This window comes from Sciurus carolinensis, chromosome 13 (assembly GCF_902686445.1).
Source record: "Sciurus carolinensis chromosome 13, mSciCar1.2, whole genome shotgun sequence".
Classification (NCBI taxonomy): domain Eukaryota; kingdom Metazoa; phylum Chordata; class Mammalia; order Rodentia; family Sciuridae; genus Sciurus; species Sciurus carolinensis.
This window is the reverse complement of record NC_062225.1, coordinates 92,687,689-92,713,787: the sequence shown is the minus strand read 5'-3', so window position 1 is coordinate 92,713,787 and position 26,099 is coordinate 92,687,689. Positions and strand designations below refer to the sequence as shown.

At 59.9% G+C, this 26,099-nt stretch overlaps 1 protein-coding gene across 5 annotated transcripts in view; it reads left to right on the top strand.

Annotated features, from left to right (window-relative positions):
* Window positions 1-25,179, top strand: part of Colec11 (collectin subfamily member 11) — a 32,380-nt gene extending 7,201 nt beyond the window's left edge. For 2 of the 5 annotated variants that reach the window (XM_047521879.1, XM_047521878.1), the window contains exons 3-7: window positions 6,964-7,035; window positions 21,830-21,901; window positions 22,733-22,786; window positions 24,088-24,183; window positions 24,330-25,179. In XM_047521879.1, coding sequence (XP_047377835.1) covers window positions 6,964-7,035; window positions 21,830-21,901; window positions 22,733-22,786; window positions 24,088-24,183; window positions 24,330-24,739 — 704 coding nt within the window. In that variant the 3' untranslated portion in view covers window positions 24,740-25,179. The remainder of the gene's footprint in view (window positions 1-6,963; window positions 7,036-21,829; window positions 21,902-22,732; window positions 22,787-24,087; window positions 24,184-24,329) is intronic. The other 3 variants (XM_047521880.1, XM_047521883.1, XM_047521882.1) reach the window with 3 other exon arrangements.
* The last annotated feature ends 920 nt before the right edge of the window (window positions 25,180-26,099 follow it).

Here is a 26,099-nt window from a genome sequence, read left to right as displayed (position 1 = left end):
GGGTGCCGTCCTGCCCTGGCGCCCTCTCCAGGGCATCGCCTCTGACCCCAGGCCTGGGAGCCACGTGGGGCTCTTCCCAGGTGACTCCGGGGGATCTCCCATCAGGAGGGCCCTTCGGTCTGCCGTGCGGAAGCCACCAGGCAGCCCTGCGGCCCACCCCGCCGGCTTCGTGTGTTCAATCGTAAGGAGCACGCTGCGCCTTTCAGAGACTTTCAGCTGCGCTGGAAGAAACCCGAGCTACCTCACGTCTGCTCACTCAGGAGTTCTGGGAAACTGTGTCAGCCCTGGCTTTGGGGGTGTGCGTGGCCCACGAGCAGAACCTTCAAGTTTAAGTCAGAAAGCGTGACTGTGGAGGTCGGCCCCCCATCGGTGGGACTCCACGGAGGGCTGCTCAGCACTGCTGTGCCTGTGTCCGCCTGTGTGTCCTGCAGGGCTGAGACGGCGGGCGTGGGCTCCGGCTCTCTTCCAGGAGCTTTTCAGTGCTGTCACGAGGAGCCGTCATCTGTCCTGGCTGTCGTTTCTCATAAGAGCAGGCGGGGAGGGAAGCCACGTGTGCCACGGGGTGGCGGCTGTGTCTCCTCCCGGCCGGCCTCGCCAGCTGCAGGAGCCCCACCTCCCTCTGCAGGGTTAGGGTGCCGGTTCCTGCCTGTGGCAGTGCCGTGCACACCTGTGGGTGGACCGTCGGCTCTGACCGCGTGTGTTCCCGCCTCCTGACACGCAGCTCCTCCGGACTGAGGCTCTGGTAACAGGCAAAGGGAGCGGCTGAAAGGCAGCTTCCGTGGTCCTGGGGCCACAGGAAGTGGCGGTCATTCTGAAGCTGGACGGGAGAGCAGACTGTGGACACGGTCGTCCCTAATTTCATTTAAAAAGACATAAAAATGTGCGCACTATTGAGAAAAGCTAGAAGGGAGCACACTAGGGCGTCAACCGCGCGGAGGTCCCGACCCGAGCTTCCCACCACCAGCAGCAGCACGAGCCCCGCACACACAGGAGGGCGGTGTCAGGACCGGCTCCCCAGGGTCTACTGAACAGTAGACAGTTCTGAGCCAGGTGCTTGGGATGTCGGCCTCCATGGAGGCTTGTGCTCCTTCCCTCTGACCTGTGGACGTGGGGTGTCACTTGGCATGGACCATCCTGGATGGGCGGCCAGCAAGGCCTTCCCTCTTCCTGGCCGGCTCACCTCCTGGGCAGAGCTACACCTCTGTCACCGTTTGTTGAACCCAGTGTGTGTCAGTGACGAGCTGGCAAAGCCGCTGTGGGGCTGACAACTGGTCCCTCTCCAGCATGTTCACCCACCAGCACCCGCAGTGGGCGGGCGTCTTCCGTGCAGGGTCCTGTCCTGCAGCGCTGCTTGCTGAGGCACGTGGGACTCCCTCCCCTGTGCTGAAGCCGTGTGGAATGAACCAGCAGCCGCTCTGGAGCCCCCTCCTCATCCCGGGTCCTCACAGCACAGGGCCGGGAGAGAGGGTCCCACCCCCACCCGGGTGGCTTGCTCTGCCCCTGGCAGCAGCGCCTAGCCCACGGGTGCTCAGCGCATGTCGACACGTGAGCGAATGCCACCCCTTCTCCATGAGAGGCGGAGGGGCTTCTCAGCTCGGGGCCCTCCTGCTGAGCGCCCTGTGCAGCGCGGGCTCACATTCAGCTTCTACTTCTGGGAAGCGACCAGTGACGATGGGGCCAGCCCCAGCTGCCCTGCTCCCAGACAGTGGCTTGCAACTGTCAAGGGAGAGAGGCCTCCCTACTGCCCAGTACCGTGAGGATCAGCAAGTCAGGGGCACACAGGGAGGGATGGGGGGTCCAGATGGTGTCTGTCACAGCCAGTGCGTCAGAAAGCACTGTAGTCCATGAAGTGAAAACATTCACACAATTCGGTTGCTGCTTTTAAGGGGAACAAGGAACACAGATGGCCACTGGTTCACGAGAGGGCATTTACTGAGAATCTACTAGGCCCAGGCTCGGTGCCGGGATGAAGAAGCTGAGACCTGAGCCGGAGGAAGGCGTCTGGTCTGTGAGACACGGCACTCGCCCCCATTGCCTTGGGCTCCTGGGACCTTGCCGGTCCACATGTGGCTGGAGAATCTTCTCAGTACACACACCAGGCAGCCCTGTGACTGGCGTTCAACAAAATGCACTTGCTGTTTTAGGTCTGATAACACACTGTGACTGCATTGAGAGAGACAGTCTTTCCTGAATGGCTAAAAACCTTGGTTGTATGTGGGGAAACATGTCTTTTAAAAATTTTTATTTAAAAAACCTTTCATCATGGGTGCATTAGGATGATGCCCACAGTGGGGTTCATTGTTACGTATGGGAAAGTGTTGATAAATACGAGGAAGACTGCTGGCTGCTCAGAGTGGACAAAGGGCACAGTCACTCCTGTGTCATCAGATCAGTTAAAAATCCACTGGCAGTCATCTCTCAAGCGAGGTGGCACAGTTTGCTGGGGCCCGCATGCCTCTCGTGTGGGGCTTCGCTGGGCCCAAGGCAGCGGGCTGAGGCTGGTGCCTCTCGGCTTGTGATGCTGCAGTTGCGTTTGTTCAGGGTTTGCTCAGGTCAAGAATGTCCAAGGCTCTCCCCAGCTGGCCACAACTATGTATCTAAGTATTTGTGTTCTGCCAGAAAGTGACTGAGCTGCATCCTTCTAGTGCAAAAAGACCCAGAGCGCAACCTGGGCAAAACCTTCTTGCGGGATCTGTGTGCGCCATGCAGGGGCCAGCGGCCAGCGCGGGGCCAAGGCTGCCCCTTTCTCTGTCTCTCCGGAAGAAGGCGTGTTAACTGTAGTGGAGCTGAGGTGGCCTCCCTGGCAGAGACAAGCCCTGTCCTCAGAGCTTCCCTCCACCTGCCTGACCTCTAAGAGGCTGGTTCTTACAAACACTCCCCCACGTTCCCACGTGAAACGTCAGGTGAGGAAAGCCGGTGGGGGGCCTCTGGGAGAGATGGGAGCGGTTTGATTTTGTTCAGCATGGCTCTCGACAGCCTTGGGGGCTCCAGGGGAGATGGGAGCGGTTTCATTTTGTTCAGCATGGCTCTTGATGGCCTAGGACCTGAGCTCTCTGTTTTTGGCTGCGCAGGAGGCAGGTTCAGTGCCTGGCGGAAGCTGCACGTCAGCCGGGTGCGTCACTCTCCCTTGCAGGGTGGTTCTTGAAACAGTGCCGTGTCTGTTCTGCTTTTGGTGCATCGATGACACTACCCACAGGTCAGATCAAACCCATTTGCTTGTCCTGCGAGCGAACGCCCGACCGGTGGCTCCCTGTGTCCTGTGTCCCTTTGCTGCAGCTCTGCCCTTAGGAATTTAGGGAACTGCAGGCAGCTAAGAATGTTTTGGTTTTGCTCTCCAGTTAGCGGTAGGCGATGGTGGAGATGAGAGAGAGGCCCCAGGGGAGCCCGTCCTTGTCCTCTGTGGGTGGCTTCTGTGGGTCTCCTTCTGGATGATGCGAATCCTGCTGCTGCGAGCGTGGGTGCATGGGCCCTGCTTGGACACTCGGGCGAGTGCAGGCCTGGAGTGGATGGCTGGGTCCCCGCGCTGCAGGCGCAGCTTGGGCGGCTGCTGACCCGCTCCACTGGACTCCCCGACGTGGGGGCGGAGCTACAGCATGTGAGGGACGCCTAGTGATCCTGACACGGTGTGTTCATTTTAAGTTGGGTGTTTTGTACGCGATGGTGGAAAACTACAGTTTGTGCATTTTCTATTTAATTTTTACAACATCAAAGTCTATTTTTTTTTTTTAATCTTTTCTTTTTGGGGTTGGGAGTTGAACCCACAGGGCTTTTACCACTGAGCTATATTCCGGCCTACAACGGATTCCTTTTGTTGGTAATTATTAACATGGCCCATTTTTTAAAATAATGGGTTTTGCTGGTAGTAAACAGAAAAAGATATTATAACTGTTCAGATTCCTCTTTGAGGGTGTAAAGGAAAAGACACCTGTCCATCAGAAATAAGTTCACAGAAATAAGTGCCTACATGTGACACACATAATCCAGGTGTCCTCAGAGAGGGGCCCCGTCTGGTGGCACGTGGGCCAGGCAGCAAGAGCCGTCTGGAGCCCTGTGCCCACTGTGCCTGCCTGTGGTTGGCTCGTGCTGGGTGGTGGAAACGCCACAGCAGCCGGATCCTGAGACAGACACTCTAGCTAGGAGGCTTTCTGATCCGCCAGGAGATGAAGTGACACCCACATCAGGTCCCTTTTTTTCTTGATCCTGGGGATTGAACCCGGGGTGCTTACCACTGATCTATATCCCAGCCCTTTTTATTCTTCATTTTGAGACAGGGTCTCACTAAGTTGCTCGGCCTGTGTTCCCTTCTGCCTCAGCCTCCTGAGTTGCTGGGACGACAGGCGTGAGCCACCGTGCCTGGCTCTAGAACTTTCTCAACCAATGCAAGTCAAGTGAGCAGATACACACGGGGCGAGTTCTCTGCGAATGCCGGCCGGGCACCGCTGTGTCAGGGCCTTCCTCCAGGTACCAGGACAGACCTGGAGCTGGCAGCTGTGCAGTGCATCTTCACAGAGCTTTGTGCCCGCGGGAGAGCAGGGGCAAGGCTGTGACCCAGACCGTGGCACAGGTTCCAAGGAGCAAGCGCCCCACCTCGTCCCGCCTGATGGTCTCTGCTGGACTTCCGCAGTGGTGCCATGTCCTGCCGTGTGGGTGACCACGCAGTCCTGGTCCTTGAGTGTGGATCCTAGGCTGGCTGCTGCTCAGCCTCTCCCTCTGGCCTCCTGTCTCACTGGACCAGCTGCCAGGCTTCCCATCAGGCCCTATCCTGCTCGCCTCGCAGTGCCCTGTCCCTCTCTTCAGATCACCTCTCTTGCTCTGCCTGGCCACATCTGGCCCGTTTGGCAGCTCCACCTTAAAACTGCTCCAGCAGAGAGCCCACCTGCCCTCCTAGTCCAAACCATGTCCCCTCTATCGCTCATTTCCTATGTCCGGTTGCTAAGGAGAGTTCTTGTCAGTCTGACTCTCATTCGCACGTGTGCAGGCCTTAGAATGCCTCTCCTCTTGGGTGGCTTCTTACAATGCCTCTCCTCTTGGGTGGCTTACAGAGTCTTCTCTTTATTCTTGACGTTCTGGCTGTCCCTCTGCCACGTCTGCGTGACTTTCCCCGTGTGGTTCTCAAGGGCTTTTTCCTTGTGTTCTTTCATGACCTTCCTTAATGTTGGAAGTTGCAGTTAGAAATCTTCCGTCACTAAGCTTCGAATGCCCACTTCTTCTGGAATTCCTACGGTGCACGTTGGCATTATGAGACTTTCCCTCGGTTCTCGACCTGACTCAAAGCACAACCAGCAGAGCCTCCCGGGGCTCACCTCAGTGTCGTGCGGGGAAGTTCCTCGTGCCCCTGGTGGCCTCCTGGTGAGTTCCTCGGGGCTGGCCGTCCAGCCTGTCTGTGGAGTGGTTATCCAGGGGTGCTCCCTCGCTGCTGTCGTCTCCGGTGTGGGACGCCTTCTCCTCTCTGGCCTTTGCGAGGCGTGTGGCACTGGTGCACAGTGGGCATCTGCTCGCCCGCTGGGGCTCTTCCTGGTTGCTCCTCCTCAGGCACAAAGCTGTGCCCTCAGGGCCCTGGTGGCTGTCCAGGTACGCCCACCTTGATGGCTGGCATCTCCTGCCAGGGTGTCAACATTTCTCCAAGAACTGCTGCTGGCACGATTCCTTTCTCTTTGGAAGGTAAGAGAGAGGGCTAGGGTCGCGGCTCAGTGGTAGAGCGCGTGCCTAGCATGTGTATTCTCAGCACCACCTAAAGATGAATCAGTGAAGCAGAGGTCCATTGAAAATGAAATCCATAAAGGGTAAGGGAGAACGTTTGAGGGTTACCTGGAGACGGGTGAACGGGGCAGGCGCCACCCTGCAGTGGGCCAGGGACTCTCTTCAGGTAGCCAGTGCCTGTCCCTGTGGGCCAGGGTGACCTAGGAGGTCCCAGGCCAGTCTTCTCCTCCCGTTATCCCTCACTTTGCTTTTGTTCTTGTTTAATTATATTTAAATTGAATGTCCCCTCGTTTAGGCCACGTGATCAGTTTTGGGGATTTTATGGGGGAATTTACAGTCAAGGTGCGTATGGGAATTAGCTTACTTGAAGGCTGGCCTGCATTGTGCGGAAGTGCATAAAGAGGTGAGGTCACAGAAAAGGCTGTGCCTGTGACAGGCTCCCCAGCACCCAGAGAGAGAGGTCAGGCTGACGGGTCGGGGAGCCACTGGAGAGCCAGGTGAGAGGCGGCCCTGTGATCCAGGGTAGGGGAAGAAAGGACCAGGGCCTGGACATTTTTGATAACTAAAGTCAGCTTTTTGTGCCTTTTGAGAAGGGAAAGAAGTAGTGTGGTTTGTCTTAGGCAGATGATTTGGTCAGGGTTCGATGGGAAGGGAAGGCTGGGGCGGAGGCGTCAGCGTCCTGGGCCTCCCGTGGCCCCAGGCCCCTGTGCACGTCTCTGTCCCTGCTTGCAGGTGTCTCCTCTAGTAATTCGTGTCTGTCTCCTTACCTGGCAACTGAGCCCTGGAATGGGGCAGGTGTGCCCCCATCCAGGCGCCCACCACGGGGCCCACTCAGGAGTGCGTGCTGCATGGGGCTCGTGCTGAGAGAAGAGGGTGGTACCTGGCAGGTACATGGCCCAGCATGGCACGTGGCCCAGTGGCCTCCCGGGGCCCATGGGACAGTGAGAGGCTTCCTCTCTTCTCCTTAGTGTTAGGACAGGGCGCCCTGACCCTGACCCTGACCCTGACCCTAACCTGAGGATGAACTGGGCATTAGCCCAGAGGGGACAGCTGAGGGGCATCTGAGGGGTGGACAGAGCCGTTTCCTAAGGGGAAGGTAGCGCAGGGCACAGAGGCTGGGCGACAGACGGCCACCGAGACCTTTGGGAGGAGCCCTGACAGCCTTGGTGAGAGGGTGGGGTGGGACTGGCTGGCTGCACGCGTCCACCCAGCGCACGGGGTCCCAGCCGGATCGTTGCTAAACAGATGTGACTTCTTCCACAGGGGACATGGGAGAGAAGGGAGACAAAGGCGCCCCGGGAAGGCCTGGAAGAGTCGGCCCTACGGGAGAAAAAGGTACCTGCAGTCCCAGCCCTGCTGGGGAGGGGCGGCGGGTCGGAGAGAAGGACTGGGCGGCAGGCTGCGGGAGCAGGGAGGGCGGCTCTCGGCCCGCGGTGCTCCTGGTGCGGCCAGCAGGCCCGGGAGGCAGAGGGCCCTGCACACGGGCTGGCCCCCGGCCTCCCTGAGCCACACCTGAAAAGCAGGCGAGGACGCTGGAGACCTGGGTGAGCGTGAAGGAGCAGGTGGGCAGACCTGGGCTCTGAAGGGGCCTCTGGAGTCTGCTTCCAGGGTGGGCGCGGAGGCCGGTCACACGTGAGTGAAGAGGCTGGACAGACCTGCGGCAGAGCTGGGCCACATGTGCAGAGGAGCGAGGCGTGTGTGTGAAGGACACGCGTGCAGGGAGCGTGTGCAGGAGCACCGGCCCTCTCATCTGCTCTTTTCTCCTGACGGTCCTTGGGGACCACTCTGCGTGCAGTGGGGAGCATGTGGCTTGTCTTGGCCCCTTGTCCATGCAGTGGGGAGCGTGTGGCTTGTCTTGGCTCCCCGGGCTTCCTGAGTCCTTGGGCGTAGGCCACATGAATGGCCTCGTGTGCGTTCACCTTCTCGTGTGAGGACAGCATGAAGACAGTCCTAGCTGTGCGACTCTGCGTCAGATGAGCGCGCTGGGCGTTCTGGTAGATGCTCTGAACCCCCCGCGAGGATGCAGCACTCTCTCCGCCATGGGGCCCACACCTCCCCGACCTGCAGACTTGGCTGACATGCTCAGACGCCCCTCAGCCAGGTGTCCCTGCGTCTCTCCCGGGAAGGAGGCAGGGCATTTCTTCATGTGTCTAAAGTCACCTGTTTCTTTTCTGTCTTTCTGCTTCTCTCCCCTGGTTTTTTGAAACCCTTCTTCGTGTGTGAGATGCCAGCACTCCTATTTTCTGTGTCTAGCTCCAAATACGTCCCTAAGATGTTGCTGGAAGTGGAGTTAGAACTTTAAAGAAGGTTGTCCCCGGGGCCTGTCACGCCATCCTGGCCTCTCCCCTAGAGCTGCCTCTCCCCTCCATGTGCCTCAGTGGCTCAGCCGTGCCCTGAACATGTGCATGGGCGGGGCAGGAGGAGCCCACTGGGAGGGTGGCTGGAGGTTCCGGGAGGCGGCAGAGTGCCTGCCGGGCCTGCACGGCACAGCCAGCTGGCCAGGACACGCAGGTGGCCGCGGGCAGTGGCCTCTGACAGTTGAGTGTTTTCTTGTGCACGAAAGCTGGTGGATGGCTTTCCTGTTTCCTGACGCTCCAGGTGCTAACGAGTCGAGCGTGTCTTAGAAACACCAAGCGCTTAGTATTTCCCTCTATCACTGAATTCTCTTCTCTTTTTCTGTGATGCTGGGGACTGACCAGGGCCTTGCAGGCTGAGCGTGGGCTCTGCCTGAGCCACGTCCCCAGCCCCTCCTTGTCTTTCTTTGTTGCTGGGTTGCTTTCTATACTTCTCATCCGTGTGCTGCAGGTAAGTGGTGCAGCTTACTCTATTACTGGACTGGTCACCAGCTTGGCACAGGGAATGGTGGCCCCTCAGTTTCTGGGGTGGACGAGGCATCGTCCGTGCTGTGGATGGTCGTGTTGTCATTTTCCTGATGATGCTTCAGTGCTGGTTGTGGAGCTCAGTCTGGCGGGCAGGGCCTCGCTGCACGGGAGTAGGCTCCTCCAGGCTTTCTGCGTCCATGGTCATCATGAGCTGGTGCCCCGTGGTCTCCCCGGCTCGTTCCTACCCTCGTCCTGCTGGTCAAGGCGATGCCCCGGGCTCGTGAGTGCATACGTTCTCCTTCTGGCCGCCCACGAACGTCGCTGGGCACAGTGGGCCTAGTGCGCGGCCCTGTTCCTCTGCTCTGACTCCCACGTTTCCTGAGTGCTGTGTGCTGAGTCGGGTGGGGTGACCAAGCTGCCAAAGGCTCAGTCCTGCCGCGGCCGTGTACCAGGGAGGCCCCACGTGGGCCCCGCTGGTAAACCCCAGCACAAAGCCATGGCAATGTGGAGCTGGATTTGGGCCGCACTGAAGAACCACCTTGTTTCAAATGTTACTGATCTATAATCGCAATGAGCGCTGGAGAAGTGCCCTGGGTGCCGAGGAAGACCGCGGGCAGCCCAGGCCGAGGACCACTGCTCTGCTCCGCGTCTCACGGGCGCTTCCCTCGTGCGGCGCGGCCGTCACTCTGGTGTGAGTGTGCATCCTGTTTGCACATTAGTACACACGTGCGCACGTCCCATGCCACACGGCCGCTCCAGTGGCCGTCCAATGTCGGGCTAGTCAGTCCCACCCGGCGGCCTGTGCCCTGGCAGCCCTGTTTGGGCGGGGAACTGGGGGAGGAGCCAGGGGAGGAGCCAGAATGGGGGAGGAGCTGGGGAGGAGCCGGGGTGGGGGAGGAGCCAGGAGAGGAGCCGGAATGGGCGAGGAATGGGGAGAGGAGCCGGGGAGGAGCTGGGATGGGGGAGGGGCGGGGAGAGGAGCTGGGGGAGGAGCTGGGGAGGGGCCGGGATGGGGGAGGAGCTGGGGGAGGAGCTGGGGGTGGGGCCGGGATGGGGGAAGAGTCAGGGAGAGCCGGGGAGGAGCCAGGGGAGGAGCCGGAATGGGGGAGGAATGGGGAGAGGAGCCGGGGAGGAGCTGGGGGAGGCGCCGGGATGGGGGAGGAGTCAGGGAGGAGCCGGGATGGGGCAGAGCTGGGGAGGAGCCAGGGGAGGAGCCGGGGGAGGAGTCTGGGGAGAAGCCGGGGGAGGAGCCGGGGGAGGAGTCTGGGGAGGAGCTGGGAAGGAGCCGGGGAGGAGCCGGGGTGGGGGAGGATGGGATGGGGGAGGATCTGGGGAGGAGCTGGGGGAGGAGCCTGGGTGGGGGAGGAGCCGGGAAGGAGCGGGAGGGGTGTGTGTGGGGGGAGCTCCTTAAAGTCGCGCTCAGGAGTCGGTGCTTCACACCATTCTCCAGTCTGGGCGCAGCTGGGCGGGGGCCTTCAAGTTCCGTCAGGGGCCTGGTCACTGCGAGAGCCAGCATTTCTGCTGTGAGGCCACGCCCTTCGCAGTAGGCGGAGAGTAGGGCAGCGCAAGGGGATTCACCTGGGTTGTTGAATAAGTGGGAACTTAGGAGACTCTCCTTTGTAGGTGACAATAAGAAGGACCGGCCTGGCCTTGCGCTCCAGTGAATTGGAAAGGGGCAAGAGCGAGCGGACGCAGAACTGACCAACAAGCTTTAGGAAGACCTAGAAAGATGTCAGAAACCAACCAACCAAAACACTAGTAGATGACTCTGGGTTTTAGGGTCGTGGACTTCAAAATTTTCTTTATTACATCTCTGTTTTCCATGTTTCCAACAGCGTTCATGTTCTGTAGAAGTGACGCGAGTTTTTTTTTTTTTTTAATTAGTTTTTGTGGTGCTGGGCTGGAACCCAGGGCCTCACACCTGCGAGGCAAGTGCTCTGAGCTGTGGCCCATGAACATATTTCCCTTTGCAGTCCTGGGGACGGGCCCCAGGTGCTCTACCACTGAGCTGCGCTCCCAGCACGGCTTGCTACTGTTCTGACGGTCTCTACTTTGCCCAGGCTGGCCTCCCTGGTGATCCTATTCCTCAGCCGTCTGAGTAGCTGGGGGTGCAGGTGTGCACACCTCGCCCCGCCATGCATGTGGGTTTGAAAGGCAGCCAACCGGGGCTCTGCATGTTGAGGCCAGGCTCCCGTGGAGGGCCAGGGGCTGGACTGGAACCCTGTGGTCTCCCTGGACCTCAGGCGTTGCTCCTCCCCACTATGCCTTGCTCGGGGCCAAGTGCTACACCTGGACTACCTTGGCTCCTCGGTGCCCAGAGCAAACTGAAGTCTGAGGGAGGGTCAGAAGCATTTCAGCCCAGGGCCAGAGCCTGAGGCCAGTTGCGTCAGACAGGCTGGGCTGCCGTTTGGCTTGTTTTCTCCCCTCTGTGGGTGGAAACAGGACCTCAGAACCTCAGGGATTCCAGGAGGAATCACAGATCCAGCATCATGCAGAGAACCACTTCAGAGACGAGGCTGCAGGGCGCGGATGCTGGATCACACAGCGTGTGGTGACTGAGCTGGGAGCCCAGATCCGTGCTCCTGAACCCACGGCCACTCCTTGTCTCAGCAGTACCCAGCTTCCCCCAGATGAGTGGAGAGCCCAGCCTCCCCCTAGAGAGGTGGAGAGCCCAGCCTCCCCCCAGACAGATGAGGGAGACCAGCCTCCGCCCAGCACAGAGTTAGGAGAGCCCAGCCTTGTACAGCAAGCATGAACCTCCTGATGGTGGCTTTATTCATATATTTTTAACAAGAGTTATTAAGTCAAGAAAGTTGCTGATCTCTTGCTTGTTGTGTAAAACTAAAACTGTTGTTTTACTTTGATTTTAGACTTTGGGGCTGCGATGCTAAGGGGAGATAAGGTACTGAGCAAGTCCTTCGCTAGCCAGGTGCAGCCTGTCCAGGTCTGTGGCTTCCCGCTGTGGCTCCAGCTGCTGTCCCTCCTGTAGTGCAGTGGCCCTCCCCGCCAGCCTGAGAGGAGTCTGGGTTCCCAAGCTGAGGTTGGGTTCGACTCATTCTCTGCCCCACCCAGGCTCCTGCCTCTGGTCCCCTTCCTCTGATTGACTTACCACCCTCCCTGCAGGACAGTTGCTGCTCACCCTGCACTGGCCTCTCTTCCAACCGTCCTCTGTCAGGATGCTCCCTGTCCCTCCTCACCCTTACAAGCCCTTCCCATCCTGGAGGGCCTGATCTGCACACGCAAAGCCCTCTCTGGTGTCCAGCAGGGGTTTATTGCTCTGGTCAGTAGAGATCTACTAAGCCTCTCTTGCAGGGTTCTGCAGACAGTGAGCAGGTCCACGGCTGTGGGACGGGCCAGGCTGTGGGACAGCTGCAAAGTGGGACCACCAGGGCTGGAGGGCTGGGAGAGGGGCTTGCGTCTTTCTGAGGTTGTCAGGAGCCAGGGAGAAGGTGGGTGTGGGAGGGCAGCTGCCCAGGCAGAGAAGGAGCAGAGTGCCCGGGGCAGGAGGGCATGCTCCCTCCCTCTTTCGGGGTATCTCGTGTTTCTGCTGGAGCCCCGGTTCTCTTACAGCTCCTTGTATTCAGTCAGGGGCGTCTGTGTGGCTGGGTGTGAGGCGAGCACTCCCCTGTGCATGGGGGGCTTTGGGGTGCATGTGGTTCCTGTGCACACCAGTGTGCGGTGTGGCCGCCCCGCGTGCATTCGGTCTCCGGAGCTTGTTCATCTCATGACGGACAGCTCCTTCCATCTGACCTGCATCCCATGCATCCCTCTGTGCCTCTGGTGTGTCCTCTGGCCGGTAGCCTACCCTGCCCTGGGTCCTCAGGTGATTTCCTCCCCTCCTCTCTCTAACCGAAGGGTGGACACTTTGCTTGGCTCCTTCAGTCCATTTCTTACATGGTCCGGCAGTGGGCACTTTTCCTGGTGACCCCATCCCGCTCTGCTCTGGGGGTAACTTCCGGTCTCTCTGTGGGGAGATGGTGCTGCCTTGCCTTTCGTTGGCTCATTTCACCTGATGTAGGGTCTGCCATGCTCATCCAGGTTTCGGATGCAGAATTTCCTGAGTTTTTAGAGACTGAACAATATTCCACTCTGTGTGTGGGGTGTGTGTGAGAGAGAGAGGGTTGGGGGAGAGAGAGCAGGAGAGAACGGTTTTCAATGCACAGATCTGTTGTCACCTTCGTTAAATTCATTCCTAAGTGCCTCATTCCTCTTTTGCTACAGAAATGGGATCACTTCCTTGATTTCTTCTTGGATAGTTTGTCATTAGCGTATAGAAATGGATAACGGCTTTTGTACACCGATTTTTTTTTTCTTGCAGCTTTACTGAGTTTGTTCATGGGAGTAGCTCTTTTGGATGGACTCCTTAGAGTTTTCCACATTCAAGACCATGCCATCTGCAAACGGAGCTGATTTTACTTATTTCCAATTTGGATGCTTCTCGTTTTCTTTGTCTTCCTAATTGTTCTGTCCAGGACTTACAGTGTTACGTTGAGTAGATGTGGCAACAAGAGGCATCCTATCTTGTTCTTGATCTTAGAGAAAAGCCTTCAGCTCTCACCATTGAGTGTGGTGGGAACTGTGGGCCAGACTCCTTGACCGTTTTTTTTTTTTTTTTTTACTGGTTACATCTTTGGCCATTCTGAGTTTTCTGTGAGCCATTATTTGCACGAGTTCCGTTTGCCATTTAGAATGTGCAGTTCCCCATTTGCAGAAAGTGGTCTCTTCCTTCAGTCTTTAGTCACTGACAGATGTTCCTTTGTAGCTGTGGCCAGTGTTGTTTTTCCGTGATGGCTACTTGTACCGATGGTACTCCTTCTGAAATCCCTGGGAGACTCATGAGGTTTCGTAAGGACATGTGAGGGGTTCCCTTCGGATGTTTCTGGAGCCCTTTTCCCGACTGCTCTCCAGGGCTCTGCTGCAGTCCCTGGTGCTGTGGTCACTGTGCCTGGCTCGGTTGCCCCAGGGTTGCTCTCTGGAGCGAGGGTCCGTGAGGAGAGGTCCAGGCTGGGCAGCAGCTCCTGGGTGTCCTGACCAGGCCAGCACTCAGCTGCACTGGCCCTGCCGAGTTCCCCAGTGTACAGCAGTGGTGCCCTCGAGACCAGCAGGAGGACCAGGACTGGCTCCTGGCTGGAGGCCATTCTAGCCTGGCAGACTCACGCCTCAGACCTGGGACCAGGGTGTTCAGAAGCCCGGGAGCTGCTGGAACCTGCCTCCCCAGGAACTGCTGCCCAGTCCTACCTCACCTCGGGTCCCGTGGGGCCGCAAGTGCCAATCCCAGGACCACAGGTCTTGATGCAGTTTCCATGTGGACACAGCCCCACCGCCTGGCTCCTCGTGGTGCCGGAGGCTGCCCACAGCCTCTCCCCAGCCTTTGGTTCGTGTCTGACGGCTGAGAGTGTGACCGCACCTGTGGCTAAGCTCTGCCTTCAACTCCTTCCAAGCCCTTTCCTGTTCAGGTCTGTGCCCTTGCGTCCTGTGAGGCCTCGCAGCCTCCCCTGGCCTCTGTGCCTCTGGTGTGTCCTCTGGCCGGTAGCCTACCCTGCCCTGGGTCCTCAGGTGATTTCCTCCCCTCCTCTCTCTAACCGAAGGGTGGACACTTTGCTTGGCTCCTTCAGTCCATTTCTTACATGGTCCGGCAGTGGGCACTTTTCCAGAAGCCTGGGGGCAGATCTCTGTGGTCTCAGTCACGACGCTGCTCCTCCTGTGCCTCCAGACCTGGTGCAGGCTCGCTTTCCAGGCAGCCTTGGTGGGCAGGTCGAGGGTCAGACCCTGCTGCTCTGGCCTTTGGCCTGGGTGGCTTCCATGCCCACTGTGGAAGGCAGGCAGCCACTCAGGGTGTGTGCCAGGCACCGGCTGCAGGTGGTATTGTGGATGGCACTGTGGGGTGGGCTCTGCTGGGGCCTCTGGCTCTGGCTGTCGGGACGGCCCAGGCCTGCTCCCCTGCTCCTTGAGACCAGTTCAATGTGGACTTGGCGCCTCACTTTCCTGCCTGAAGCCCCTTAAGAACTCTTCTCTGGCCGAGGATTAGGAGCCCTGCGTCTCTACTCTGTGCAGGGCTGGGCTCTCGGGGCACCTGCTCCAGTCCTGGTGGCCCTGCCAGTGCGCTCACCCCACCCAAGAGGGCACTGCTGACCTTCAGTGTGGCCGCTGCCTCTCTGCCAGCCTCCACGGGCCTCCCTCTCTCTTCCTGCACATCTCTCTCTAATTTTTTCCTGCTCTGTTAAAACACAACAAATTACACTTCAACCAAAGTAGAACATTCTGGACAGAAAATATCGTAACGGTATTTATATTTTTATATGATCGATATTACACATGTAAGATCAAGTTAGTTAAATGGTAGTGGGGTGATCTGAAAGGTGGTTTGAATTCTCTGGGGCGAGTGGGAGACAGAAAAGTGCGTCTGTGATTTTTACACCTGTTTTGAAGAGCAGCTTGAAACAGGTGGAGGTACTGCTGCGGAGGAGGGGGCTTGGCTGCCCGGGGCATCGGGCCTGTGGCTACCTGGACTGGCCGCCCGCCCTTAGGGCTCTGCAGGGCACACGTGGAGCACTCCCGAGATCGGACCTGAGATCCACCTGACTGAGACCCCCAGCTGCCCCTGGCTTGGAGGTGGGGGCACCTCTCCTGTGGCCCCAGGAGCTGGGCCAGTTAGTGACCAGTGCCCTTCAGTGGACGCCGTGACTGCTGCTCCGTGAGCACCACAGGTCAGGGCACCTCATACCCTTCCCTTTATGTGTCTGTTGTCCCTGCAGCCGGTGGGTCCCTGGGGACAGATGCACGTCATCGCTTTCAACTTTGGGTCTCCGGGACCCAGTGCGGGACTGGCCTTTGGGGGGCATCAGTCGGTTGTTGGGAGTAGATCCTGAAGGCTGGTGTGGCGTGCGCACCTGTGTTCCCAGCTGCTTGGGAGGTTGAGGCAGGAGGCTCGCTTGAGCCCAGGAGTGGGAACCAGCCTGGGCAGCATAGTGGAACCCGTTCTAAAAGAATAAAATGAAGACAGAGAAAGATACCTTGACGTGAAATCACCTTTGAGGATCTTTGATTTCTGTGTTACCCCAGCCTGACAGTAGGCCCCAGCTCTGTGTGCTCGACTTGCTGCCCCCTGGGTCCAGGGAGCCGGTCTGTGATCCGAGGCTTCTGGTGGCCTTGCTGGGCGGTGTTCTCCGCTTGCCGTGGCAGATGGTCAAGCATAGCTCCGGCTTCAGGAGGACGTCCGGCTGCTGCACTTGTCCTAACAGGCCTGGGCCCTGCTTCTGTGGGGCTGGGCTGCCTAACAGGGGTGGTCAGGGTCCGGAAGGCTCAGCTCCCACCAGCTGCAGGCTGTGCCTGGCCTGCGGGAGGGGCTGCCGGAACCTCTGCCTTGCCCAGTGGCAGCCCCTGTGGGGAGAGTGTGCTGCGGCCAGGCGGAGGCAGGGCGGGCGCCTGCTGTCCCTTGCCCCCTGTTGAGACAGGATTCCAGCCTCAGGCAGTATGGGAATGGCCCATCAGCTCTGCCGACGTGACCTCTGAGTGTGTGTCATCTCAGCTTTCTAATTCCCAGACCCTCCTGCAGCAAGAGCCGAGCAGTAGCCCTGTCCCTCTGTCAGAGCTGGGACCCTCCGGCCTGTGGGAAAGGCAGAGGGCGGCCCACACAGCAAGGGGCACACTACCCTTCATTAAAAATCGCTGAGGACGCCGAATTCTAGGTGCTCTTTTGCCCCAGCTCCACTTTGAAGTACCGTGCCCTATGTCTTCCTCAACATCAGCAAGCGTCGCCACACAGGTCCGCTGGAGCTGCCGCTGCGAGCTCGTGCCTGCCTGTCTGTGGGGTGGAGGCCAGCAGGTCCCGGTACCCCGTGCCCTGGTCTTCGGCTCTCCAGCTTGGAGGCGTAGGCTCTGAGCGGCCTGGGCGCTGTCCCAGTGAGGCCGGAGAGCCCTGTTTGGGTCTAGCAAAAAGGTGGCTGTCATCAGCGGCAGCATGAAGACCCTCCTGGAAGCAGGAGGGTGTGGGAGCTCTCACTGGGATCCACTCCCCGGGGTAACCCCGAGTTTGTAGCCACACCCCTGTTCTGCCTGGGGTCAGCTTCCAAGAGGTGCTTTCCAGGAACCCCTGTCTGCTAAGGAAAAGGACTCCGGCTGCTGCAGAGAGGAGAGTTGGCAAGTTCAGGACCTTCGAGACCCTGGCCTTCTCTTCCTCAACACACCGGATGTCCTTCAGATCCAGTGGCTCACAGCAGCAGCAGGTCCCCGTACAGCCTTGAGCGAGGAGTGGCCAGAGGTCTGGAACCTGGGTGCTCCGGCCGCCTAGGTTCAAAGCAACTCTGTGCTTCAGATTGGCGACCTTGGGTTGTGCAAAGTTCAAGGTTAGGCCTCTGCACATGCATGGTTCCTGTGTGTGCAGTGCGTATGTGCCCCACATGCTTGTGTGTAGATGCACTGCCATGCTTGTGTGCTTGTACACACATGTATGTTTGCACGGACACACACATAAGCGTTTGTGTTTGCATGTGTGTCCATGTCCACGTGCATGTGCATATGTAGTATTAGTTATTCATGGGTGCATATATACACACATGTGCATGTATAGGGTATGTGACATGCAACTGTATGTGTGTGTTTATATTTGCACATGTGTTGGTATGTATGCATAAGTGTGTACAGCTGCAATAAATACCACAGACCAGCAGTTTAACTAGAGATTTATTTCCTTATAATTCTGGAGCCTGGAAGTTCAAGGTCAAAGTCCAGTAGGGTGGGTGTCTCCTGATCCTCTGTGGTGCTCATGTGGCCTTCCTCTGTGGCTGAGCCTCCATGGGTCTCGATGCCTCCTATTAGTTCAGAGCTCAACCTATGACCTCATTTATCTTCAGTGACCTCTTTTAAAAAGCAGTTGCACTGGTGTTTAGGACTTCAACAGAGTTTTTGGAAGGACAAAGTTTAGCCTTAGTAGAGGCGGAGACTGGTGTGAGCTTGAAACCGCAAGTCCGTGGGAATGTTCTGTCCTGCACCGTGTCCTGGAAGTGTCCTGATTTACCCTGGGTGATAGACGAGGGAACAAGAAAGCCCTGGGCTTCCAAGTGCCTCTGCTGCTACCTCTCGCCTGCCCCTGCTGACTTCAGGGAGCAGGCTGGGTGAGGCCCAGCCAGAGACTCCGAGAGGCTGCTGGGGTCTAGGCCGGCGCCCTCTAGCTGCAGTGTCCACAGGGGTTCCTGGGGAACGTGCTCTGGGCAGGGGCACCTGGAGAGCCTGCCAACGAGGAGTCACTGCCGCTGCGACGTTCCTTCTCTCTGCCGCTGCCAGGCGCTCTTCCCCTGGCTCTCCCTCCCCCCAGAGTCTAGGAGGGCACTGCTGCCAGCTCTGGTTTGTAGGTGGGGCACAGTACAGAGGCCACACAGGTGACGAGGGAGGACGGAGCCAGGCTCAGAGCCTGCACTGCTGACCAGGCTGCTAGACTGCTGTGTGCGTGGCAGCAGGGTAGGCACGGGGCCTGAGCGTCAGGAGAGCCGGCGGGGGACTTGCTCCTTAGCTGTGACATACTTCATCATAGCATGTCAGTCTTGCCAGTGAGGAAACCGAGGTGCAGAGGGACTAGGCCGCCTGCCCTGGTGGTCAGCTCTTTGGTGGTGGGGCTCAGGTGCAGACCGGTTCCCTCCTGGGGGCCCCAGTTCTTCCAGCTTCTTGCACCCCAGACCTTAGCATTCCTCATGGTGGCCTTGGATCTGTGGCATCGGCACCAGGTGGGAACTTGCTAGAAATGCCGGAGCCCAGGCCTGCTGCTTGACCCTGGGACAGGCCTCGCCACCTGTGGTTTGCAAGCCCCCAGGGACCCGAGGCCCTAAGGGCAGTGCTTGCGTGTCCTGCTTGCTGAGCTGTGGCTGTCCACACTGCCTCTAGTTTCCTGTGTCTGTGCCTCACCTCTGAGTGCCCCATCGCAGGGCCCTGGTCTCGTGCCTCTCCAAGACAGGAGCCGAGCTCAGTGCCTGGCTGGCGACCGGCTCCCAGTGTCAGCAACAGCCTCGGGTCCTGTTAGTTGGGCTCTGCGATTTAGATGGGTCTGAAGCTGCGCTCGCACTCTCGGTCATGACTCATTTAGGACAGCAGGTGCCGGCTCGCCTCTGACCTTGCCCTTCAGCTGATGGAATGGGTGCTGACGAATCCCTCCGTGGAGGGCCCAGTCTCACGTGGAGTACGTTTGTGTGGCAGGTTCTCCCCCCAGGGATCTCGAGCTTCATTACCCCCGTCTGCCTGCTGATTAGGGGTCTGACCTTCTCCAAGGGGAGTTGTCTGGGCGGGAGGGCCAGAGGTGAGGGCTGCAGGGTCGCTTCTCCATGCTCCCCATGTTCGGCTCAGCTCAGGGCCTCAGAGAAACAGCCCCCAGTGGGCAGGAGGCCCCATGCCCTCTCATCTTTCCCCAGGGAATCTGCAAAAGCCAGAGTCCCATTTAAGGGAAGGCCCCTCGGGAGCGGCTTGGGCTCCTGCTGTGTGGAACTGTTTCCTTTTCCGAGTTCTGGCAGCCCTGCCCTTTTCCAGGCGGGAACTCCGTGGTGTCCTGGGTGCTGGAACCATCCGCCTGGTTTTGCTTCACGTGCTGAGGCAGGCTGACCCCGACCCAGCTCTACCCTGACCTGGGCAGATCCTGAGGTCTCTGGACCTCTGTCCTCCACTGGAAGATGTGGGACCGTGTGCAGGACTCATCCTGCTCTGGACTTGAACCCGGGGAGCCCACTGTGAGGAGTGCGAGGGTGTCCCAGCCCACACCCTCCAGGGGTACGGCTTGGAGACCAGAACCATGCAGGCTCGGGAAGGAGGATAGAGGCCGCCCTCCACTCTTCCTGCAGCTCCGCTGGGTTCGGGAACAGGGGCCGTGCTAGGCTGCAGGCAGGGCCCAGCAGAGGACAGGTCGAGGAGAAGGTGTCCCCAGGCGGAGCATGGGCAGCAGGGCTGCAGGACACTCTGTAGCAGACCTGCCCTTCAGGGGCGTCAGTTCCCCACAGAGCCCCTCTGCAGGAGGCCAAGCAGACCATGCGAGCAGTCCTGAGCCGGGAGGCGCGCTGGCCACAGAGGGGCTGAGCTGCAGACACTCGCGCCTCGCAGCCCCAGAGGTAGAGGGCAGCGTGCGGGGTCCTGGCGAGGCCTCGCGGACGGCTGCCTTCTCACCATGTCTCCCGGTGAGAGCAGAGCGAGAGCTGGGTGCCTTCGCCTCCTCCCAAGGACCAACCATCGTGGCTCCCAAAGGGCCCACCCCAAGGAGCATCGCCCTGGCACTGGGGCTTCAGATAGGAGCGGGGGCTGGCTTAGTCCACCGCAGGAGGCACCGGTCCTGTGGGCCCCCAGTGCCGTGGGCGTGTCAGTCTGCACGAGGAGCCCAGGCCGAGGGAGCCCAGCCCCAGGAGAGCAGGACTTTACAGAGAAGGGCCACTGTGTCTGCAGGACGGACTTGTGGGCAGGGTGCAGGCCCAGGGTGTCGGGAGAGGGCCAGGGGCAGCCTGCAGTCCTCCCGGCTCCTCCCTCAGCACAGAAGCAAGCCCTTGGCCGTGGTCCAGGAGTGGGTCTGGTGTCCCTCTCGCAGTGAGCGTGGGCGCTTGGCCAGGGCCTCGGGAGCCCCTTTTCCTGATGTGATTTCCAGGGGGTGAGGGGACAACTGGCCGGTTGGCGGGAAGCTGCTCTGGTCTCTCCCTCTGATGCCCAGGTATTTGCCGGCAGAGAATCAGGTTGAAGTAGTGTCAGGACTCAACACGCGCAGGGTGGATTCCATGCAAAACGTTGGCGGGAGGGGTGGATCCGGCGATCGGATGGTGGCAGGCACTTGGTCCCCTGGTGACTGCAGAGCGACTCAGGCAGCGCCCGCCCACGGCTGACAGCGGGTGGGGCCAGAGCTCCCCAGGGTGTGAACCCGGCTGCTGTGGAGGGGCTGCCCGACCCCGGGGCTCTGCCCACTCCTCTCCGGCCGCCCAGGGACTCCCCCTTGCTGCCACTCAGCTGTCCCACCCTGCCTGTTTCCCTGACCACCCAGGTGTGGCCTCAGGCTGTCCCGTCTCCCGCCTGCTCCCCACTCCCAGCTCTCTTCCTCTCCGGTGTCCCTCAGGGGCCCTGCCCTCCCTGCTACCCCCATTGCACATGGCCCCAGTGACTGCTGGGGCTCCAGCCCTCTGGTCCTGATTCCTCTGACTGACTCACACGCCCCAGAGTGGCAGGTCTCGGTTCTTGTACAGGCACTGGCTGTGTCGAGCCCGCCTGCCTCCGTGCAGCGGGCTCCTTGTAGCCCACAGGACAGCACAGGCGAGCCAGCGAGCTGTGCACCAGAACCACTTCCCTGCCCTTCCCCCGTGCCGCCGGTGTCAGCGAGCTCACCGAGCTGCGCTCTGTGCAGGCCTCGGCCTGCTGTGGATCTAGGGGAGTTGCAGCTGCTCACCAGCAGCTCCGGGGGTTCCTGGGGGAGTCCTCCTTGCACGGAGCTGCTGGACCCCTCTTGGGAGCACCCTGCACTGAGCTCCCCTGGTCTCTGCCGCAGTGCGGGGCCGTCAGTGAGCCTAAACCCTGCACACGCAGGACGTGTGGGGTGAGATCACGAAGCTGAGCTGTCTGCTTCAGTGCTGTGCCTGCCGTTGGTCTGCTGTGGCCAGTGGTGCCCACGGACAGCAGGAGAGGTGCCAAGGCGTGGGAAGCCTCTGGGGAAGAGGAGAGAGGATTCAGAAACTGTCCTCGGAGTTTGTTCTAGGGCTGGGTGAAGACGGCCATCTTGTCTTAGTGCAGTGACCCGAGGCAAGTCCTGCAGGTGGTGGTGGGTGTGGAACAGCCCTGTTCCATCCTGCCGGGGACAGAGGAGGCAGCGGGGCCAGTGGCTGTGGGCAGGCACTGTCGGGAGTGTGGAGCAGGCACTTTGGCGTGGAACCGCCTAGTGACGAGGCACGCGGGGGCACCCAGGCCCTCCTGGCCTGCTGCCTACGCCTCCTGTGAGTCCCCTTGGACTGTGGCCAGAGTGGGGCCCAGGCTGAGCCATCGGGCGCTCGTACCCACGTTCCCAGGAGCGCCTGTGGTGTTCGTGGAGTCCTGTGGTCCTGGTTCAGCCGGGGACGGGGAGAGACTGGTCGCACCGTGGTGCGGGTGGAGGACAGACCGTCCCTCCCTCCCTTACGCCGTCACAGAGGACCTGGGGGACCTGGGGGAGGTTAAGAGCCAGAATGTTTTCCAGTCTCTGCTTCTGGGGTGCTGTGTGCACACGTGTGCACGTGCATGCGTGTGCGTGTGCATGCATGAGATGGCGAGAAGAGGGTGTGTTGGATCACCTGTGCAGCTGCCAACTTTGATCTTATCATTTCCTACAGGAGACATGGGGGACAAAGGACAGAAGGGCAGTGTGGGTCGCCATGGAAAGATCGGTCCCATTGGCGCTAAAGGTACTCCGTGGCCGTCTTTGCCTCCTCTCACCTCCTGGGCTCCGAGCTTCTGAGGACAATGGTAGATGGCCTGTCCTGCCGGGGTCTCGTTTCTGTGTGTCATGCCTGGTACATTCTGCCCAGTGCCTACTCAGATCAGAGCCAGCGGCTGCTCTGCCCACAGAGGAGGGGGAGGGCAGTGTGCCCAGGCGGCAGGACTTAAGGGTTCGCCTTCCAGGGTGCAGGGTCAGAGCTGGGCCTGGCCAGGGTTGTGTCTGCAGCCACCGCCCTCGACAGCATGGTGCACAGGAGAGCTCACTGAAGTGGGAAGCACGGTCCCCTCGGCCCACCTGTGGTTTCTCAGGCCTTTGGAGACTGTGGGAGGAATCAGCTCGAGCAGGACACGGTCATCCCACCTAACAGGAGGCTGGGCCAGGCCTGCAGAGGGCTGGAGGGACTGGGGTTCGCGAGAGGCTCCAAGAGTGTCCTTCCCTTCTGGACCTGGCAGCTGCTAAGCCCAACTCCAGCTCGGCCACCCTGCATCCATCCGGATTCTGCGCTGCAGGGAGGGCAGGAAAGAGCTGGCATCAGAGCCGGTCGCCTTCGCTGAGGAGCTGAGGCTCCAGGAGCACCCTGGCTTTCCAGAGTCGATCCAACAGCGAGCACGTGGCTCCTCAGGTCCCAGGATGAGCACGTGGGCCTGTTCATGGGAGGGTGCTCCCCGTCTTCCCGGCAAGGGGGTCTGGGGAACGCCAGGCCTGAAACCCGAAGGAAAGGTTCAGCTGTGACTCGCTTTACTCAAGGGGCACGTCAGCTCTGCGTGGTGACCTTGACTCTGCTATTCTTTTTCAGGTGAAAAAGGAGATTCTGGTGATATGGGACCCCCTGGCCCTAACGGAGAGCCAGGTATGGCATCGCAGCCCATGGATTTAATAAAATGTATTAAATTGTACTTCACGACTGTGAAGCATCGAGTAACAGGTGTCCATGCAGCGGGGGACTCTCATCAGCCTACTCGGCCTGGATGTCTGGGGTCCTTCCTGAGCCGCAGCCTCTGACACTGGCTAGCTCAGGCACGCCTGCCCCTTAGCTGCTGCCCCTGGCTTTTCACTCCTCTCTGGGCGCTCCAAGACCTCCCCCTTCCTGTGGCCACCGCGCCCTTCGGAGGGCGCATCCTGATGCCCCCGACATCCCGTAGCTGCCTGCCCCACTGTGCTCACCAAGGTGGCTCCTGCGGGGGGCCACCAGGGATGTCTGGGTGAGCTCAGGGGCACAGAGTTCAGCCCCCATTGGGCACCTGCTGTCACTTCCTGCCCTACTCTGTTCCCCTAGAGCTGTGCAGGGCCAGGGCTCAGGGCTCAGGTGTCAGGGAGGACGGCAGCATGCAGACCAGGTTCAGCACGTGAGGTGCCGGGACGTTCCCCGCCTCCCTGGAGGCTGAGGAGGGGTGGGCTCTGACTAGTTGCAGTGTGGGCGCTCTTTCGTCCGTGCTGTGTTCTGTCCCTCCCGCCCCGTGGCCACGGGCTCTTCCCTCTCTGTGAGCTCCCGCCTCATGCCATTTACCATCAGTCTTTCTGTGTGAAGCGGGACAGCCCTGAAGGCCTCCGCCAGCCTCCGCTCCTGGTCTCTAGCTGCCCCCATCCAGGCCTCTGCAGAGTGCTCGCTCGGGGCGTCTGAGTCCCCTCCCATCTGCCTCCCCGTCCAGTGGAGACAGCGCAGGCCCTGAGCGTGGTCCTGGGAGGGACACTCAGTCCTTCAGCAGCACCTTGCCCCCGGGCCTCCTGCTGCCTGTGTGTCTGTGGCTGCTCCCGACCTCTCCCTGGTGGTCTCTGGCACTCCCGAGCACGCACCCACCGTGCACAGGGGATGCCCAGACACGCGCTCGGGGTCCGGATCCTTCTGTGGCGCCACCCGCCTGCAGCTCCGGAGTAGACAGTGCCACTGGCTGCAGCTCCTGCCAGGCGTCAGTCCTGGGTGCTGCTGGCTGGGTTCCTCCTTTCCCCGTGCGCTGGTGTCTCTGTATGCCACCCTTCAGCCTCCCTGAGGGACACGGGCCGTGCCCAGCCTCCCTGGCCCTTCCCCTGCAACTGGGTGACACTTAAAACCACAAAGCTGATCTCGCCTTCAGGACGGAGTGTGCCGTCCCCATGGTGGCCTGGAAGGCCCGCGGGTGTCTGCAGCGCCGCTCAGGGTCTTGGTTCCTGCAGGTATCCCCTGTGAGTGCAGCCAGCTGAGGAAGGCCATCGGCGAGATGGACAACCAGGTCACCCAGCTGACGACCGAGTTAAAATTCATAAAAAATGGTATGTGGGGCCTGGGGCTTCCCCTCCCCCAGCTCCCCGCGCGGAGCCCAGGGTGGTGGCTCCCGGGCGCCGGCCGCCCCGTCCCTGCACCTGTGGGCTGCGTGGCCTGAAGCCTGTTGACGGAAATGCAAGGGCTCACTTTCCAGCCCTGCCCTCCCCTGCAGCTGTCGCTGGCGTGCGGGAGACAGAGAGCAAGATCTACCTGCTGGTGAAGGAGGAGAAGAGGTACGCGGACGCCCAGCTGTCCTGCCAGGGCAGGGGGGGCACGCTGAGCATGCCCAAGGACGAGGCCGCCAACGGCCTCATGGCCGCCTACCTGGCCCAGGCGGGCCTGGCCCGCGTCTTCATCGGCATCAACGACCTGGAGAGGGAGGGCGCCTTCGTGTACTCGGACCGCTCCCCCATGCAGACCTTCAACAAGTGGCGCAGCGGCGAGCCCAACAACGCCTACGACGAGGAGGACTGCGTGGAGATGGTGGCCTCGGGGGGCTGGAACGACGTGGCCTGCCACATCACCATGTACTTCATGTGCGAGTTCGACAAGGAGAGCGTCTGAGGCGCCTGGCACCCGGTCCGTGGCGGCCCGCTGCATGCCAGGGTCCCTTCTGCCAGTGCGCGCCGCCCGGGAGTGCAGGGGCTCGCTGGCTCGGGGTGTCTGAGCCTCAGAAAAGAGTGACAGAAGGTGTCCAGGTCTGTAGGAAGCTGCCTGAGCGGCCCCCTCACGGGCACCACAGGGTGAGACCCAGAGCCCTTGCCTTGGTCCAGTGGTAAGCGCCATCCTTAAACGTCACAGTAGGTAGGTGCTGGGGGTGGCGGTGGGTCTGGAATGACTGTAGGCCTTTAAGTCCTGTGTGGAAGGGAACCCGCTTGCCAGGGGCCAGGGTTTGCCTAAGTTAGACTGAAATGTAGGTTCCTTTGCGCTGTTACCCAGGTAGAAACCATTTTGCTTTGCTTCAAACCACCCGATTTCAGGAAAATAAAGACGGATTCTCCAGACTTTGCTGTGGACGGTGTGCTGTCAGTGTGTGCCCTGAACTCCGATTGTGTGTTGGTCGTCATTGCTGTGTAACAACTGCCCAGACTTAGTGGCCCAAGGCAGGAATATTCAATCCCCTGAGTGTGTCTGGACCAGAGAGTTGGGCAGGGCCTTGCTGGAGCCTCTGCTTCAGGGTCTCCCCCCAGCTGGAACCAAATCCACGTGGTTTTGGCGGAGCTCAGCTCCCCCGGGTTGTAGGGCTGAGGGCTGTTGGGCAGAGGCCAGCCTCAGTGCCCTGAGAGGCCGCTCCGCGTGCATCGACTTCATCAGGGCAGCGAGGAGAAGAGCCGAAGAGAGGGAACCCTGGGCCTTTATGACCTGGCCCGAGAGCGCCAGCCTCATCTGCAGGGTGTTCTGTCCATCAGGAGAATCGCCAGGTCTGCGCCCACACAGGGAGCCAATGCCAGAGGGGTGGCCTTTGAGAGCTGGTCGCAGTCACCCCTGGACCTTTTGTATTTCAGATTCCCTAATAAACAGTAATGAACACCTTTGGTAAACACCTTTGTTCTCCAAAGAAAACACACAGACATGCAACGCAGTCCCAGAGCAGGTGACAGTGGCAACTCCCCCGGTCATTTCAGGTTTCTGTCCTTGAGGGAGTCCTGACTGCCATTTATTCTGGTTTTTTTTTTTTGGTGGTGCTGGGGATTGAACCCTGGGCCTTGGGCATGCTGAGCTACTGTCCCAGATCTGGGTTTTTAAAAAGGGTGTTGGCCTAGCGAATTGCCTTGGGAGATGAAGATGTGCTTCTCTCCCCCCACGTCCCTGCTGGTGAGAAGGGCTGGCAGGCTAGCTTACAGCCATGGAAGAGAGATGGCGTCTCACTCGGACTCACCGTCCAGCACACCAGGGATGACGCCTGTCTCCAGAGAAGAGCCAG